General features: G+C 29.0%; 1 protein-coding gene across 1 annotated transcript in view; it reads left to right on the top strand.

The window, feature by feature from the left end:
* The window catches only part of LOC121129509 (neuroligin-4, X-linked), a 253516-nt gene that overhangs the window by 155493 nt on the left and 77446 nt on the right, over positions 1-20577 (top strand). The window contains exon 4 of the mRNA XM_040725232.2: positions 8762-8905. Within this exon, the coding sequence (XP_040581166.1) occupies positions 8762-8905 (144 nt within the window). The remainder of the gene's footprint in view (positions 1-8761; positions 8906-20577) is intronic.

Here is a 20577-nt window from a genome sequence, read left to right as displayed (position 1 = left end):
AAATAAGATTATTTAACACACAACCGTTGAAAAGAAGATTACTTCTACGAGTATATAATAATAAGTAATAGCTATTTCGAGGAGAATGAAAATCTCAATAGAAAACGCTACATAAACAAACTTTGTAAAGTATATTGGCAACCAAGTATACCAAATCCATCTGTATATGCGAGAAATACGGATCATTCATTCAGCTAGTACTGAAGTCCAACATTCCCTTGATATTGATCCATTCAAATCAAAAAATTACATATTCATTAATGATTTATGTGCTAGGAAAAAAAGATGAAGCCCGTTTTTTGTAATTTCTTGATATATATTGTCAAACTCGTAGTACCTCTAATCCTTCCTTCATAAGCTTATTTAACCACTGTTGTATTTAATTACTTTGATTAAATAACAAAGCATCAAGAAAACGGAATAATGATATCAATATAAAATGGCCTGCTGTAAACTTATTATTTTTTTTTTTTAAACTGGAAAAATTATTAGTATTTATTTTTTTCAATTAAATTTAGACTAATATGGAATTCTTATCTATTTATTTTTATTGTTTCATTTCTACAGAGGTAACGAAACAAATAATCTTCATGTTAAATTACATAGAACTCCCTTACACTGATTGTTCACATAAATAAATTATGGTGAACTTCCTTCAAAAAAAGAAAAGAAATCTTGCAACCATCCGGCAACATGTAACATGGGTGTATAATTCCGTGGCAATATGTATACTTAAAAATACAAAATAGTCATCACAAAAATTACCACAGAATAAAGATTTATGTACTAGTAGAAATATTAACTATGGATTCCTTATGTCCTTGTGGAAACTTATTCCATCTATAGAGTTAACTTCAAATAAAATCAAAACTTAACTGCCATAATGGTGTTCCTAAACCATCAATCATTCCTATAGAGTATAGATTTGTCCACAGGGTGTGGGCTGAAAGGGCTGTAGCCCCCTGTTTTTTTTTTTTTTTTTAACAACTGTAAATTTTTGAAAATGGTTATGGGTTTTGGAAATTTTTATTTCTAAAAATTTGTGAATGGCTGTAGATTTTTGTTTTTTTTCCTAATAACTTAACATTTGATATAAGATTTTATAAAAAATTTTGTGAACAACTTTGGATTTTTAAATATTTATGAGAATAGTTACGGATTTTTGAAACTTTTTTTCAGAAAAAAATTTAATTTTCAAATGATGTTCCAAAAAGTTGAGTTTTTTGTGAATGGCTGTAGATTTAGGATTATTTTTTTTGCAAAAAACTAAATACTTAAAATTTAATTTTATAAAATTTATTTACAAAAAAAATTAATTAATGGTGAATATCATTGGATTGTTGATATTTTTCCCAAACATTTAATTTTCTGTGAATAACTATGGATCTTTGAAATTGTTTCTCCAAAAGTTAATATTTTAATTTTCTTTTCCAAAAGAAATTAATTTTTTGTAACAGCTATGGTTTTTTGAAATTTTTTTCCAAAAATATTTAATATTTGAAATCCTATTTGGAAAAAAAATCCAAAAATTAATGCCCCACCCAAAAAAAAAAAAATAATAATAATCTTTTGGACGCCCTTGTTCTATGTATGAATACTTTTTTCGAATGATTATTCTTTCGCTACTTGTTTTATTGGTGTTCTGAACATTTTTTTAAAAGCCTAATAGGCATACCTTTATTTATAATTATGACAAACATAAAACAAATCAACACTCTAACTGAAAATAGCACAGTCGTTACACATATCTGATATGGGTTAAAGAAAAAATAATAAGAAGAAAAACGACAATAAAAATCACAGCTTTTTTTATTTTTTTTTTTTATAAAAGTACCTGAAAATCCTTTGATGCAGATTAAATTTTGATCTTATAAATTGAAGACACATCTTGATTTGAATTCCGAGGAGTAATTTAATTAATATTTAAAGATACTTATATAAATATGTTTGAATAATTATCACATAAATACTCTCAATAAGGTAAAATCAGTAAATTAGGAATTGTGCGTTGCCAAAAATCACCAACAAGTTTCTTTACGCCCTTTTTTCCCTATTTTTCATTTTCATTCACTGACAATCTATGTATTGATATTTTTTTACACAAAAGGTACATTCATTATTCTAAATTGAAAATACAAAAGATGCCTTTTTGTCTATTGTATACTGCTATCTTTTTGTGACGGATGGATTTATACATTTATCAGATGTATTTATATACATATATTCTTGCAACCATTATTTGACTATTCATTAATTTATAAGGGGGTGTCAAAAATTATATAAATATATGCATAAAACATGAGATCAAAGTAATTAATAGTGATATATTTAGGATCATATCCTACAATGTGGACCTTTAAGGTATCTTTTGACTTTTAATATTAGGAATGAGCTTTGTCAGTAGAAACGGGTATTTCAACTAATTAAACTTTCATCCCGGGCGAACTGGTTTTAGCACCTGCATGCAGTGTTTGTAGTATATAGTTGGGAACCCAACATAAATAAGTTATTCCTTTTTAATTTATTTTTAATGAAACCCAAATACTATTTTGAATTTACATTTAATAAATATTAGGTTGAGGAAAAAGTTATTTCCTATTTTCCAGCATCTTTTTTATAACTTAATATATTTTGTTCATTATTCCTCAGATGGGATCATACGATAAGACTTTGTAAAGTTGTTAGTGTATACTCCAAACGCTTTTTGGACAGTAATGCGATTGGTTGGTTCAGTCGTGAATTATCTTGGGTCGAGTAGGGATGTTTTAAACGAAGAAATTTGGTCTTATTTTAGATTTTTACCAACAGAAAAGTAAACGTGTCCAAGAAAATTTGTAATGTGCACGGGGCTGATACTCTTTCAGTTCGTATTGCACAACAGTGGCATGAGTGATTGTTTTTCTTCCTCATTTTTGTTCTTTACCGCGAACAACATGACCTTTTAAAGCTGGCGATCGAACAGAAGCGACCAGCATTGATAAATTAGTGGCAACAAGACATCATTGAGACAACACCAGGCAGCTCACATCTTTGACGACCCACCAGAAACTCTGGAAGCTCAAATGGAAAGATATTATACATCCACCCCGCATAAAGTGACTACTACCTCTTCTTGTCTATGGCCAACGCAAAAGCGGATTCAAATTTTGCCTCTGTAAAGACCTGCAAAGATTGGTAGTCTAAGTTTTTTTTTGCTTAATGAGATAAGGGATTCTACCAAAAAGTGATTATGAAGTTGGATTCTTACTGTAAACAAGTTATTAAGCAGAACGGGGAATTTTAAGTATTGTAAAAATATTTCAGTTCATAAGAAGGATTTTGTTTCCCAAAGAAAATATCAAACAGCTGGAATTTCTAAGGAGTATGGGTGAATTTGATTTGAACTCGTCAGAGAACATTACTCAGATATATTTACATATTTAAAAAGTGTTTGGGATGGAGTGTGTAAAAATCTACAAACTCAAATTAACACCAAGTCTTTACTGTGCAATTATTTTACCGGAAAATCACCGGAAGAAAAGTTATCCTTTCAATGTGTAAAACTTGGCATGTTAAATTTTTTAACAGATTGTGTGAGACAAATTAAAACATAATATTATAGTCTGTAAAATGAATGGACAAATAAAGGCCTTCTTAGGTTTTACCTGAGGGCAATAAACTATTTTAAAGAGGAACTTTGGCTTTTCATTTGCCAGTAATACCTGCCAAAAAAGCTCAAAAGAAGAAAATCATCCCAAGGAGGAAGTGCAAACGCCTCTAGGTATAAATGTTGCTATTTTATCTATATTTGTTTTATTTTAGGGATGAAATATAATTTTTTTTAAATGTAACAACTAATAAAGCCAAATAATACATTTGATGTAACTTAAATATTCATTTTAATATTGCAAAAGCTTAATATGTCAGGAATAAATTTGCATTCGGATTTATAGTAAATGTAAGGGAGGGTTAAATGATTAATAATATCACTCTGAATTAAGTTTTTTACCACGTACTTGTCAATAAATATTAGTAATATAATTGCTAAGAAATCAATTTGGAGATCTTGTACTTCTCTGACTCAATTTATATGGATTTAGTCGATTATTAATAGCCATTCAAAGTTTTCATATCCTTTTTGTATCATTATAAGTTTAGTATTAATAGAATTGTGTAAAAAATGAAGTACCTGCATCGTAAAAAGTCAAAAAATGAGGCAATAACTTTGATAATTTGAAAAATGTTTGGGAGCTTAGTTGTCATGACGTATCATTATATTAGCCGTAATCAGCTACGAGAAGAAGGGAATAAAACCCAAATCCCACTCCGTATCTCCTCTCCAATGTCACTCTTCAAATCTATTCTGAGTCAAGAAAGGAATTATTATGATAGCCCCTTAGTAAATCATCTTTGTTCCTCTCCGTAGTTCATGAATACAGACACTTTAGACTTACATATTCTCTCCTTAAAATTTAAAAAGAATGATATAATCTTTGGAGAATAAAACACTGCTCATATATCCAACAAGAAAAACTATTTTACACGTTTTAAGTTATACTTTCTAACACTATAATTTTACATATATGTATTTATTTGAAAAGAAAAAGTATATTAGAAAATATAACGAAGGTTTTTCATTTACTAATTCATCTCTTTTCTAGGATTATTATTTCGTCTTTAGACGAAAAACAATCAATGCAGATAAATCACGAAATAATACTCAGCATTGTTTCAGGAACAATTGAATCAGTATCCTTTTTGAAACTTAACAAAGTGGAACGGTTTCAAATATGAAATTACAAAATCATTTTAAAAACGCGTTCATGTGATGAGATTTACTGAAAACATGTTGTCTCCTGACAGCAAAAAGACTCATTTTCTTTAGTGTGGGAAACAAAATTTATAAATGATAAAAAGTTAACATCTTATACATATTCTTGGGGACTAGGTTTTGTGGATATTCAGTCGTTCTGGTTTGGTCAAAGTGAATCGTGGAATGCTAGGGTATACATATGGAAACAATAAAACAATTCAGAAATTCGAACTAAGTTCGAAACTAGGCTCCATAAATAAAATTAAAAGGTCCTACAGATTTGTTTCAAATCCAAGGGTTTTTTAGTTTGTATTGGAAAAGAAACCCAAAATGTTGGAAAAACCCCAACTTAGAAATGCTTAAACTAATACGCAAACAAGAAACCCTGAATTTAAATCTATGTCTACGAGATGGGCACAATTTCTTTAAAGCTTACCAAATGAAGACTATGAAGAAATGCAGACATTGAATTGAATTCCTTGTTGGCAAATTTTGTCATTTATTTTAAGAGGTATATTCTATTAAAATCAACAAAGTGAGCAACAATATAACCACAAATACCTTTTTGCATTGGATTAGAAGATATCAATAACAAACTAATTTGGCTTATTATCTCAGTAAAAGGGAAATAATCACAGACTTATATTGCAAATTATCAGTGCAATAGACTAAGTCTCTCCAATAAAACGTTGAGCACGAACATTATATTTATAAAATTGTTTAGAACAACAAAGCAGAAGTGGCTGTGTTATCGAATTGTAACAGCGTCCCTATTTGCTAACAAGGCTTGTACTGAAAGAAGAAACTAAAAATGCACCTCTGGGCAAAAAAGTACGGAAACTTAGGCACATTTCTGTATCGCTGTCCTAAAATAACACAAGTAATATAACAATTCAATTTATCAGGAAATCTGGAAAGCCAAGATAGCAATAGTTGGCTAGGTCATAAAATGCAGTCCCAATTCTCTTAATGCCTTCGAAGTAGGATTGATTCTCAGAAAAAATAAAAAAATCATTTACTTTACATGATGCCAACAGGATCCAATTTCCATACAATGATAAGGAAAAATCGTAAAAAGGGAGCTCCATATTTTAGGAAAACCTTACAAAAGACGGACTACCGTTTCTTGTAACCTAATTTTGTGATTTTGTTTCTCTTAAGACTTTAATGAACGCAGTAATTGTCTTCTCATACACCCTCCTTGAATTGTAGAATGGTTTCCTTTTATTATAATTATAGTTCTATTTTAGTTCCTTAAGACTTATTTTATGTCATTTTTGATTGTTAATAAAAATTTTGCTTATATTTTTATTCATTTGCAACGCTATTATAGGAAAATTATTATTAATATATAATAATTAACTAATGCAAATAAGTAAACTTTAAATGGAACAAGTATAAAAGAAGGATATATTATTATACCATCCCAATGCATTGATTGATGTAAAAACGTTTATATACTTACATATACTTTTATCTGAAGCAACCAAGAAAGGATAAAAATACAATTTATTTAATCAAATACCTTCATTAATCATGACTGATAACGTCTAACTTAGATTTAAATACATAAGTAAATCGTCTTCTAAAGGAATAAAAATACTTGAACTTGTCTTTAATTAATTATAATCGATGACTAATTTTTTTTTAGGAAAAGAATATACTTAATTAAAAAAAATTAAGTTACTAATTTTTTTACAAAATATAAAAAAGGGTAATACTTTTGGATTACCCTTGAATTTGTTCAACCCCTTGCCAAAAAAAGGAAATACCTACCAAAAAAAAAAAGATAAACTTAATCAGGCATAAAATGTTTTAACAAGAATTAAAGTAACCATACATGCATTCACATTTACTTCATATTCAAGCAAACTTCCTGGATAAATTTTGCATCTCTTTCAAGCTTTGAAAATGATCTCTCTACTTATAAATACTCATATCAACAAAATATCTTTATCAAAAAAAAAATATATAAGGTTTTTAATCTAGTTTAAGGAAGCACTTGAAGTCCATATTATAAATTCTTAATTTATTTGTTGTTTTTTATCATTTGATTTAAGATCTTTAAATTTTTGAGTATTTTTATTGTTTTTATAGGTTTGAAACAACTTTTGCGTAAAAAATAAGTAAATAGCCCACGTGATAAAAAAATCCATTATCTGTAAAATGGTATGCTAATTTCATTACATCTTGAGAAAATGCAATATAAAGGTCAAAACGAAATTTTTTAAGATTTTTGTAGTGAAATGAAATAACTACTTAACTTGTCATTTGTTTTTAAGTACAAAATCTTGAAAAATGAGATCCTGAGAAACAATTATGTCAGCAAGATCAAGGTCGGTTTTATTCACTATATGTATTGATATTTTTTTTATTTAATTGGTCAGACGGAGTTGCACTGATTAACTATAAGTAAACAATACATTTACTCCATCTGAACTATGAGTTGTCATTAAGATCTATAGAGATTATGATATAGGAACCATCTAGACGCAAACTATTGTCCATTAAGCCACGTCGTTCCATATACATTATTGTTATTATTTTCTAATCAGATAGACGTACAATATTTTTGTAGAAAAGGTGGATAAAAGTTTGAGAATATAGAATCTGTGGAAGATTTTTTTATATCATTCTTATATATTAAATACAAATGTGCCAAAAAAAATTGTAGCATATAACTTTAAATTTTTGATAAAATTTCAGATGGTATAGCTTACATTAGTTTAAATTCAAATTTGAGCAAAAAATTTACACACCCTTAAAATTTAAACACTTATAAACTTACAAACGCATGAACTACTTCATAAAATTTCCTCTGTACTAAAAAAAAATGAAAACCTAAGGCATTATACCTTTTTCGGCAAAAAACTTTAAATATGATGGTTTTTAACATTTAAATTACATTTTCTCAGAATTGAATGATGACCTATAAAATATAAGCACATATTTTAAATAAGCAACAAAACATAACTTGAATGTTTGTTTCTTATTTTTTGTTTTCTTTCTATTCAAAAATTGGCCCAAATCTATAAAGAGGATACACATATCAAAAAAATTAAAATGGATAATTTTCAAAAAACAAATTTTATACTAAGAATCTAATTACAGATTTGTAATCATCTTGCCATGTACTAAAAGACATGAATATTAAAATTAACATTCAATTATTTTTTTGACATTGTAGATCCTCAAATATGAGAAAAATAACTAAACTTAACAATGTTTGAATAAAAAACAATGTTTTTACATCTATAAAGTCTTGTTGTTTGTTGCACCAAGTCGCCGACTTCTATATTGCTCCTGTTAAATTAAAATCCTCTATACACCTCAAAAGATGGGATCATGATAAAGGATGGAATAATGGTCTATATCCTAGTAACTGTAAATCAAAAAGAAAAGTATCTTTAGCAGCGTTTGAATTTTCAAAATTGATAGAAATAATTAATAAGTGTTTTGTCTTTTTGATTTACACCCACGAAGATTTGAAAAATTGTACATACCTAGTAATAAGATCCAAAATAAAAATATCATACATTGAAAAGAGCGTCTTTTCGCTTCTGTAATAATTACAATTAATAAACCTATATACCGAGAGATTAGCAAGTCCACATACTAGAATTTCTATTCCTTGAAACATACCCCTTTTTCATTTTGTGCCTGTTTTTAACAAGAGCATTTAAGTATTTACATACATACATACCTTCTTTTTTTCATTTTTTCATATAAGTTTATAAATATGAGTATATATACATACATATATATACTTTTTAATACACTTGGAATAAATATAAAATTAAAAATTTCTCTCATTTTCATAAAAAAAAATTTACATATATCCATAAATATTTCGCAAGATGTTGGGACAAAATAAAAAGTAGGTATAAATATGTAAATTAAATTCTAAGCTATAATTAATTGTTGTATTTTATCCAGGGTAATATAATCTTTACTTTATTATATTTTAAGGTCCTTCTCAACTTAAGCCGGTGTTACTCTTTATTCACGGTGACAGCTACAATTGGGGAAGTGGGAATTTATACGATGCATCCGTTCTAGCTGCCTATGGAAAAGTGGTTGTAGTGACACTTAACTACCGACTTGGAATATTGGGTAAGTACAAATTTACAATTAAGTTCTTGGCGTTTGATATTGTATCTAGTGGTACACATTTTATTACAATCAATCCGGAATGACATTAACGCAAAATCTCGGAGGAAGACAACAAAACATCTTATCTCTGAACAGAGCCTACTGAAACAGATATAAAGAGAAAAAAGATTCAAAACTTTCTACAGGCTAATAAAAAAATTTGAGCAAGGCTTTGCCCATTTTTGATGATTTTTTTTCACCATTGATGCCACTGTGAATAAGCAAAACAGCTGCTATATCACAGCCGAACATCCAGGCAATGTTTCAGCTTCAGTGAGAAAAATCTTAGGAACAAAAAAACACATTGCTCAACACTGGCGAAGTCTAATCTCCTATTTTTGGGTAGAGGACGGAGCTGTTAATGCAGATACTAACATCGAACTTCTAGATAAAAAAGTTCCACCTTGAGCCAGAGAAACGTTTGTACCAACTTTGTTTTCACTCAAGAAGGAGCACGTGTCATCACGCCGCTAAGGCCAAGGCTGAGAGACAAATTTCCGGACTTTTGACACCTCGACATGTCACATCCTCCTCTCCAGACGCGAGCCCCTTGGACTAATCCATCTATATATGTATGGAGGAGAGGTTGTGTGCTACTCTTATAGGAGTGTCCAGTCTCTAAATTATTCAATCAGAAGTAATGGACCAAGCTCGAGTCTGACTACATAGTCAGGCTCTGCCCGGAATTTAGAACATGTAATGAGGCTATTATTTAAACTGAGGGCTCACTTATTGAATAAAAGTTGTGCCGAGTGCAATTTTCAGATAATTTTTTAAATAAATGTTCCTCTTGTAATTTTACTCTTTAAAAATTGAAAATAATAAAACGTTTGCCACTAGATCAAATCAACCTGTATATGAATAAAAACACATTCTTTATGACTAGGACACTTTAATTTTATATAAAAGAAACCAAATTAAATATTTTTCTAAACATATTTATTTTCAATAGAAGTTTAAATACTAATTAAAAAATTTAATACATATTTATCATATAATACGAATAAAATTTTTGGAGTATTGAAACGTTTTTACATACGTCAAAAATTGTCTCACTAATAAACATTACGTCATATTGGGAGCTCTGACTTTATATTTTAATTGAATAAAATGGAGAAATTTCCAAAACTTATTCAAGAAAATAAATCAATGAAAGCTTAACACTTCTCTTGAATACTATTATATATCTATTGTAAACAGTGATATTTGAATAAAATACAATTTATAGATCGGTAGCTCTGAAGACAGGTTTGGAGGAGGTCAAGACACACATCCAACTCATATAATTTATTACCACATCCTCTGCTTGACCAAATAAGTAGGTTTTACCGAATGTTCAACACTTTTTGAAAATCAATAGAAAAACAACTGGCTTGCTGATCTTGGATTTGAATAACTTTCATATTACTGATGGAACAGTAAAACTTGAATCTACGTCACCAATTCTTCATTTTCTCTACTGTGTCATATTTTTGAAAGATCTTGGGCTATACATAATCGTTTGGCGAGGTAATCTTGGACCATCAACAGCTGCAGTAAATAGAAAAGTAGACTAAGAAGAATGGAAACGAATAGTTTCCATTGTTTTTGATCAGAACCACTCTTCCCTTACCAATAACTTTGATATTCCTTTGAAATTGTTCCTCGATATCCAATTGTATGATTTTATTGTTTCATCTTTGTTTTCCCTTTAATTGTAATCCATTCAAGCATTAACAACATCTTCAATACATTTATAATAGGTGAATTAAAAAGATTGGAGCGTTTTTTCGCTTTATTTTGACAATAAAATTAGCATTGTTAGGATTATCCGAAATAGATGGTACCAAAAGGTTTCTGGATAGTTTTAAGTACCTGAGCAATGGAATAAGTGCTCATATGCCGGTCCAACTTGACGATTTAACTTATTCCTATATCTACATATTTGTACGTTCATATTACCAGAATGGAATCGTTGGAACCACCACTTTGATATTGCAGTTGATACTGTATTGTGTCCATAAACAGCACAGTTATTTTTTTGGGGTCATCTTCTCCGCCTTTTTACCTTGGTTCTATAGATACTAAATAATGTATTGAATTCACTCTTTTTTTACTTCCATTTCGGAACGCCGTAACAAACAACTGGCTTCATCAAATACAAAATTATAAAGGAACAAAAGTGTATGCTTAACCTTTAAGAATACTTTAAGTTTTTTAATGCAATGTATTTACCGTGAGATATAGCACACTAAAAATATCTTGCAAAAAAACGCAAAGAACTTTTAAGTTAACCTAATATCCATAATTACATTGTAATTCACTGTAATTCTTGGATATGGAATGAATTAAGTAAATTATCCTCCTAAAGATTAAAATAAGGTTTAAGACTTATAATAGATATAGATATTCTTGGTTTTGGTTGCCATTTTTAATTGATTACAAATGTTATAACAAAAACGATCTTTTGAGGTAACTAATCAAAAATAACTTTTTAATTATGTCTTGGAGTTGTTTACAGAATCTTAAATACCTACTGTACCATGGTTGATGCGTATAACTACAAATTCGTAAAAACTAAATAATCTTTATAAAAATTCAATTAAAATACATCATATTGCTTTAATAAAATATATAAGAATCTAGTATCAAAGTATCTACTATGAATATATAAATAATAATGCTAACAATCAGACATCAATAACGAAAAATCGGGGTTTCATTCTTATAAAACTTAGTTTTTAAACCCTAAGATGGCTGAAATTGACAATGGTACAAAATCAAATGCAAACTATGAGATTTAAACTTTTAAAAAATTGGGGGAAAGTGCAAACATAAATTTTTAATTATGCAATAGATTATATTTTATTTATTCTTCTATTACTTAAAGCAATAGAGTTATTAAGTTTGACCCTTTGTTAATGTTTTGAATGGGATTTTTATGCCTCTTTAAAACGCCGAAAAGAATTGTTGTTCTTCCTAATTTTTTCCACGGATTATAAAGTCAATTTGGATTTTATTTTTAAAAGAAAAAAATAGTAATTTTAGTACAAAAAAAGAAAAGTAAAAAACGAGGGAGGGAGGTCATGCAGTATACAGTTCAAGACCCCTTTAGATTCCTATTTTGCTTTCCAAACACCTTTCTCAGATTAACTATGATAAATTGTTGACGCTTAAGTATTTCATGGGTTTCATACATACTATGTAAGCTTTTTCATTCATACATATGCCTATATTTCAAGGAGGGGATGAAGGCACATGAGAAGAAGAAGAAGAGAAATGAAATGCTCCCACGGAGTGTGTCTCAAGGATTAACTAAGATAAATTTATTGACGTGGAGAATATTTTGCTGCTACTGTCATAAATTATGTGTAAGAAGGTCTTAATCTAACAAAAAATAATATAAATTATTTTTTGTTTACTTACAAATAAAAATTACATAAACAAAGTAATTAGCAGCATATTCCGTTGAGCATAAAAGAGTGCAGCTTTCTAAGCAGGATTAGCTTTCAGTAGTGTAGATAAGGATTTTAAGGTATTTATGAAGCAGTATTTCTACTCCTTATTCGTATGTACGTTATTACTGGGAAGCTACAGTATCCCACTATGATTCGTTAGGATACGGCACTATTGGTAGGATTTATACATAACTCCAAAGTAAGATTTGTCATTAATTGTAGTTAGTATTACTCAAACTTGAACAAAACTAAAAAACACTAAAGCTTACAATTTTTGAGTTTAGTCTAGCTCAATTTTTTGAGCTCTAGCCCTAGTTCAATTATTGATTTTTTTTTTTTTTGTAGTGTTCCTTGTTAACTAACGCAAAAGTAAATATGATAGTGTTACAATTACTCCATCTCACCTAGAAATTGGCCTTGAAGCCCTTATACAGCATGTGTCTGTTGTTGAGCTACGAATTTTGAGTGCATGAGTAGGTAAGACATTTTTTGTTGTTAAGGTTGCAAGCCAAAAGTGTTTAGCGAAGTTAAAAAAATGCATAGATCAACGAAATATTTATTTCATAATTGTGAAAAATGTCCATTTTGCAATCTGCGCTAGACGGGACAATTTATAGATTGTAAACTTCTTAAGCATGGATAGGTCCTTTTCTGGAGAGTCATGAGAGAACTTGAAAAGTCTGCTGATGGTTCTAAATTAATAGCAAAGAGTTCTTATCACAAGATAAGGTCAGACTGCAAGAGCTTTTCGGATTTCATTGCAAATTTGTAAAAAATAATCAATTATATTGAGCCATCCAAATCGATGATGGTCATCGCCAAGGATTTCAACTGTGCTAAATGGCTGGTCAGGATGTGTGAGGTAGATGCTTTTCAATACAAATCATAAAAGATGCAAAGAGCTTAATTCTGACAGAAAAAAAAAAAAAAATTACTTCTTTTGTTTGTTTGGACTTCTTTGTGCGGGGCGCAGTTGAGCGACACACTATCATTAAACAAGGTTTCAAATTATCTGAGATCCTAAAATGTAGAATTTAATCCAGCAGGATTTAATAAATTTGGGAGACTATGGACAAAAAAGAAATTGACAAAATTGTGGCAGGATTATTACTTCTTCTAAAAATTACTTTCACTCATCAAAATCAATTTTTATGAAATATCTCCAAAAAAAAAATCATCTTTATAATATTATATAAATGTAATTTAAGTCTTGTTAAAAAGAAAATGAATTGTTTCCTGTCATCTTTAGTTTTTCATTAAACAAATGTATTTTCTAACTTAGCGTTTAATCCATTCAAGATATGTATTTTCTCTATTTAAAGATTGTTCCCCCTCTCTCTGCCTAGCTGCTCAGGTATATTAATTATCTACAGTACATATATTTACAAATAAAAACTTAAATATTCTCCCTCCTCTCAAATACTCTTAGCATCTACTTATAAAGAAAATATTAATATATATGAAAGTGAAAGTAATCAGTACAAGTAGATATTTTTAGGCATTTGTTTTTTCTATGAATAAACGCCACAGTAGATGCAAAAGTAGACTTTGGTTTGTTATTTTTTTTTTAATTTTCCTTATAATTTTATTGAATTGTAAAGAAAGAGTTGGGAAGTATTTATCACTCTCCCAGTCATCATCCAAGAATCGTCGTTTGCTAGGGAGGCGGCATATCTTGCTGCAGCTGCTAGTAAAATACTCCTCAATTAGTAGGATTGTATCCGTTCGTAGTATATCATCTTCTTTGTAATAAGAACTTTTGAATTGAGAATGGCAAACTCTATTTATTGCTTTAGCATTTGAGGTATTCCCGTGGCCTCCGAGTTAAAAAAAATTCCTTCCAAGCATTCGACGTGCATTTTGAGAGGTCTTTCAGATTTTACGTTATATAACTTTTTTAAATGCTGATTTCTTGGCATTCCACAAACGCACGGACTGTCGATTGAAGACTTTGAAATAGTCATAACAACTGTCTTGTGAATCTGATATAGTCTGCAGAGATCCAGAATTGAACTATTTTTTTGCATATCCTATCAACTTCCAAACTGTTGTAGGCCGGATATTTTTAGATCCCACGCCTTTGGCAACTAATGCTCTTTCAGAGATATTAATAAAGGGTAACAGAATCTACCATCAAGAAAAGGTACAAGATGTTCAAAACCGTGTAAGGTAACATATTTTTTCCTGATGGCACCATCTTTACATCGTTCGGGTTTGGTAGATTTCAGAATACTAACTTTTTCCTAAGATTGCTTTTAATTAAATCAATCGTGGTAAAGCTCTCGTAAACCTTAACGCAATTTCAAAAGATTATTTGCCCTGCAAGTCCGAACTTATTTCTGACCAGCTCAATTTCACATTTCCAATCAAAGACTTGTTGCTGGATTCAAAGATTTGAGTTCATTTTGGACAATGGCTCTTAGATTTTCGATTGTAGACAAATCTGGACTGTTGGACGGAAAAGGGTGCTCATAAGACAATAAAATCCTCATCTACAACAAAATCCCTCTATTTTTTAATTCCTTGCAGAATTTAATTCGTTTTTTATTTTTTATTTTGGTCAATTTTGTCTGAAGCTGGCTATATATGGAAGACGTTCAGGATATTTTCGCAAGTGTTTCCTCACAGTTTCATGGGACACCTGATGACTATTATTTGTGAGTTTTGAGGGCAATTTTCTTGTAAATTGACGTCTTTTGGTCAGAGATATTGCAATGGTGATTTTAGCTACTATTGAAAGTTCCTTCTTCCTACCTATATCAGTTTTGTTTTGGAGGGGAACGACCCCTATGTATTCGGTGCCACTATTTCCAGAGTATGTTTTCTGTTTATATTTTAAGAGCACATACTTACACTTCGATTAAGAGTCTTTTCAAATCTACCCACCTAACAATTAGCTATTTATGCAAAGTACTCAAATATTTAAACTAACCAAAACCCGTGTTTGAGCACATCGATAAAATATCATATATATGTAATATGTATTTACAATGTACAAAATATATGTTATATTCATATATATATGAAAAAATATATATAAAAATAAAGAGAGATAAAGGAAATGAAAGGGCCTATCTAAATCCCTGCATGAATAAAATATCAAATAAACTCAGATCCAATATTTAAGAATGTATTAATACGTATATTATGTATATAAACATAGACGATGGGAATAAGGAAAGAGGGGAAAATCTGGTTAATGAAATTTTGATAAGGGGAAGAAAAGTATTGAGATGGAGAGCAAGATAAACACTTTAATGAAAACTTCTTTTAGGAGTTAATTTAATTTTTATTTGAAAAATTTGTGAGTGAGAGAGCGATAAAGCTTCTTTTTTTTTTCTTTGGTTACTGGAATCACCCAAGGAGTTGTTTCCTTCATATTTTTTATTATGGCATAAATGTATTTTCGCAATTATTATTTTTTTTAGGGGAGGGAAGGATGTTGCTTAAAAGAGTTATCCTACAATATAAGTCCTTTGTAATTCCTTTTTACACTCTCATTATAGTAAAGAGATATGGCAAAGACAATCATTTCTCAAAGCCTAAAGTTTGTCAGGGCAAATTAAAGTAAAAACTTTAGACTCAGGGATTTCTTCAAGATCACTTATCTTTGAAATGACTGTGAATTTGGATGAAACAGCTTTACTTTTACTTCCGAGCACTTCAAGGTATAATATTGGGGGTGGGGGGGGTGAAATGTTCAAGTACCTTCTATCATTCCTACCGCAGAGAGATCATATGTTCAATTCCTCTATAATAAACCCTGCTAGCCAATGAAGAGAACTTCTTGCTATTCGACATAGGATTTTATATAAACTTTTGGAGCAGAAAGTGGGATTCTCGACCTCGTTAATTACAGGCATTGGACTTGCGATGGAACTTTAAAATACTGTCCAAGAAGATATTATCAGCTCATTACAATAAGTACCGTTACAGCACAAACATCTATATTTCGTCTTTTTGCGTTACTTCCATCTAAAGCTTAGGAGATTTTATGTTGAGTCTCTATGCATCCCCCCCCCATTACCGATGATTAAGACACTTATTAGGAGCAGCCCTTATTTTCAAAAATTATTTAAGTTTACTTTTGACCTCTTGGAGTTAAACTTCTTAAGTATGTTATATGGAGAAGATATATTTTTATGATTACTATATATTACTTCAAAAATTCTGAAATGCAAATCTTTACAAGGAAAAAATTCCTAGTAACAATTTTCTTTTTTTTTACATAATACTCCTTCTTTGCAAACAAAATGATCGTAAGAGTCAAAGCTACAAATCATTACAAGAATATAATTTATAGATTTTATGTTTATATATTCTTAACAAAAATGAATAATAGGCGTACAAAAAACTGGTTGAACATAGCCATATAAGGAAAGAAATCATTTAATGGTCGATAAATTTCATTTACATTATAAATATATTTATATACCAATGTTTGTTAGGGGGAGAGGGATATTTTGCTCAACAAACAGAGGATTCAATTATTTACAAGCAATAACTATACTATAGGTAGAGTCATATAATATAAACACTGCCCCGGTATGTAAAAAAAAATTAAAAATGATATTGTAACCCTAACAATTTAACCCTTTCTCTCATGACGTTGACCAGAAGCAACAATCCAGGAAAAAGTATTTATTATCAAAAAAAAAAAGGATGACCTGTAATAATTATTAGATTAATATGTATGTGTTTAGGGATAAATATTCATGCATTTTAGCATTAGAAATATCGAAGTTTACCTGTATCATGACTGCTTTAATAAATTCAGTTCAATAACATTTATGACATTCTGTCTAAAGTTATTTAAAACAAGAATAATTATAGAAATTGTGGTGTATGGAATGAAATTCTTAGTTGCATCCTTGATTAATAATAAATACATTTTGATCTTACATTTTATGTTTAATTAGTGTTTTAAATATACATTATAATATTGTGTTTTCATGGGCTATGTTTTTTATCCTCAAAACAATTCAAAAAAGTAATAGAAAATCATATATTTAACTTATTTTTAATTTTTGAGAGAAAAAATCAAGAATGATTGCTGGAAAAGCAAGGAAGTTGTGAGGGTGTTTCATTTGTTTAGCAGAGAGAAGAAGATATTAATCACAAATAAATGACGTATTTGCTAGTTAGGATATAAACAAAAATCAAAAAGATGGCAGTCCTCAAAAATACATTAAGCCAAACGAAGATTTATACTTATAACTCCCTCCACAGTGTTACTCTAAGCACACACTCAACTGTGGTAGTTCTATGCTTCGATAATTTGTTCTCAATATTGAAAGAATCATCATAACAGGGTTGGAACTATAAACTACTGTTCAAATTGATAAATACAAAAAAATCACACCCAACTAAATGCTTATTATCTACAACCTTTAAGAAACAATGTGTTTCTCCTGTCATTATTTTTCTAATCATGTATGGGACAAAACTCTATTCAAATTTTATAGGGTTCTTTCATAATTTGGGAATAAAAATTGGTCATGTGACTTGATCCTGTTTTTTCTACAAGACATCATTTTTGCTATTATAATAGTTAAATAATTAAGTTTATCAATTGAATGATTTATGGAAAAACTAAAAATTATAATTTATTGTTTTTAACCGAGTGAGTGAAAAGTTATGATTAGTTATTTAAATTACATTTATAAAGATGTGGCAATTACATCAAGCTTTTTATCAAGGACAACTTGATTTGGTTTTAATATGATCCTTCATTTCACAAATGAATCACCGTAAAGATGAAATATTTGGATATCCGATAGTATTGGCCCTCTTCTACGTTTGCCCCTACATAGTAAAATCTAATGAATTTAAGTCATAAGTCCTTTCATTAAAAATTTAATATAGAAATTACAATTGTTGATTAATCGTCTTGGCTATATGAATGAAAAACTGGAACAGGAAAAATTAACAAGGGAATATGTATATACTCCTTTAGGATTGAGAGTGCGATTATTAATTAATAGCTCCATTGTCTACAATTTAGACAAATTCCGATGTTATAAGCAGGTTTCATGATAAACAATATTCCATATTCTCCACTTTAATTTAATAATATTATGTTATGACCTAGCTGCTTGTAATCTTCTTTATGTTTATCAACGAAGATATCAGCATCGACTCTAGCAAGTTTTTTTCCTAAAAAATAACTGTTCTTTTAACAAAAAAATAGTACAACTTTTGTACTTATTTCATTATAACAATATTTAATTTCTACAAAAACGTATCAATTCATGTTGTAGTATATATACATAAATATATCTATAAAAGATAAGATACACAGTTGTCATATTTTTATTTAAAAGTGTATTTACAGAACTTTAAACTTTCCCAATATATATTTGGGTAGAGCAAATTCATGAAAAAGTTTGCCACTATGTTTAACATAAGCCTAATAACTGAATTATTTATTTTTTAAATAAGTAATTAAATAAAAGCTGGAGTAGAAAGGTAATGACGTCACTGACTGATATCTATGGAAATAATATTTTTATGTAATGTTTGTTTCATGGGAGAGCTTTTGTGCTCATCATAGACGTGTTTTTAAGAAAAAAGATGAAATTTTGGTATCAGGAAAAAATGGGAGAGAAAAAATGAAAGGGGGAAAATGGCAAAGGAAAAAATGCCCCCCAAAAATAATAAAAACAAAATGGCACAATTATTTCATTTCATTTGTAGGTTATAAAAGAAAACACTACTGAAGTGTAACAATAAGGGATGTTGTTGGATTTATTTTAGCTTTTCTAGCCCTGGCTTTAGAAAAAGAAGCAGTAACGAAGTTAAAATGCTATATCGCACTCTCATCCATTGTCTTTACTATGTTTTAAATAGACTGTATCCTGGGATCAAAGTGGTAAATTAAAAAAAATATTCAAAATATTGAATCCGAAAAAAAAAAATCATATGATTTTTATTCCAGATAAAATAACTGATTGTCGACGCTCAGCTACTCGTATGACAGAATGATTGAGATAGTTTTAAAAAATATATATCCATAAACTTGGTTTTATTTATGCTTCAATATGGACAAAAAGGTATATTATATATGTGTATATAAATACATACATATAATGTTTTATAAAATTGTCGATAAATAGTCCTTCCTTATAACCTACTTGTAATATATCCACTGAAAAGAATTCTGTCTTTTTTCCACTTTGACACTTTTTCTTTTACTATTTTTACCTATAATCGTTATTTTATAATGGTTTTTTTTTAAATTGACATAAAAAGTGCATTCATAAGAAAAAATATATGGATAAATACTTTTATTCATAAGAGGGATTCATATGGTTTTACTGATATATATTAATCAAGGCTACTACCACACCACATATAAAAGCTACATATTTATGTGTTTAAATGTCAGGATTTTTTTTACATCTATTTATGTTTGAAAAATGCATCATCATAAATCAGAAAGTTAAGTGTTATATTAATGGGTTAATTTTATACCTATATATAGAATTTAAGTATGGATCAAAACAAATGAGTACCTAAAAATAAAATAATGTATACCTATCAATAAATACACTAAATTTAGCTATCCTTACGAAAAGTTGCATAATGGTAAGTAATATTTTATTCCTTTGATGTGCAATATTCATAGAAACAAACTGGTACAAAATATGTCATATTATTGGTATAATATATTTCATTGTTCAGCTTTTCTTTTTTATAAATAGTAATGCTAAAAATAACGTGGATAAAACAATCATTTCAAAATTTAATTTATATCCAAACAACATTGAATCATAGAAGGTTTTTCGATGGCAAACGATATATTTATAATTACAGTGGCATATAAATACACAAATTTCAATCCTTGTATATAAAACCTTCATGTAAACAATCAAGCGTCTACGCTGAGTATTCCAATTAACTAATCCAAGTCATGTATTAAAAGGTTAGCCCTATGACAAGTATAAAAATCAAATTTATTATATGATATATAAGCTCAAAAGTGTATTAGTTATCATAATTTGAGTTTTTATGAAGAAAATAATGTAAAAGAACCAACATCAGATTCCCTTAACATATAATGTATTTGATGAAATAATTTTGCTTACATATTTACATCTATGATTGGAAATGACGTATTAAAAAACACTTTTGATTAAAAATCTATTGGACAAATGATTGTATATCTAAAAAATCTATTTAAAATGTTTGCAAAAT

This window comes from Lepeophtheirus salmonis, chromosome 14 (assembly GCF_016086655.4).
Source record: "Lepeophtheirus salmonis chromosome 14, UVic_Lsal_1.4, whole genome shotgun sequence".
NCBI lineage: Eukaryota > Metazoa > Arthropoda > Copepoda > Siphonostomatoida > Caligidae > Lepeophtheirus > Lepeophtheirus salmonis.
Note: the sequence above shows the minus strand (reverse complement) of the source record. Positions and strands in the feature narration are given on the sequence as shown.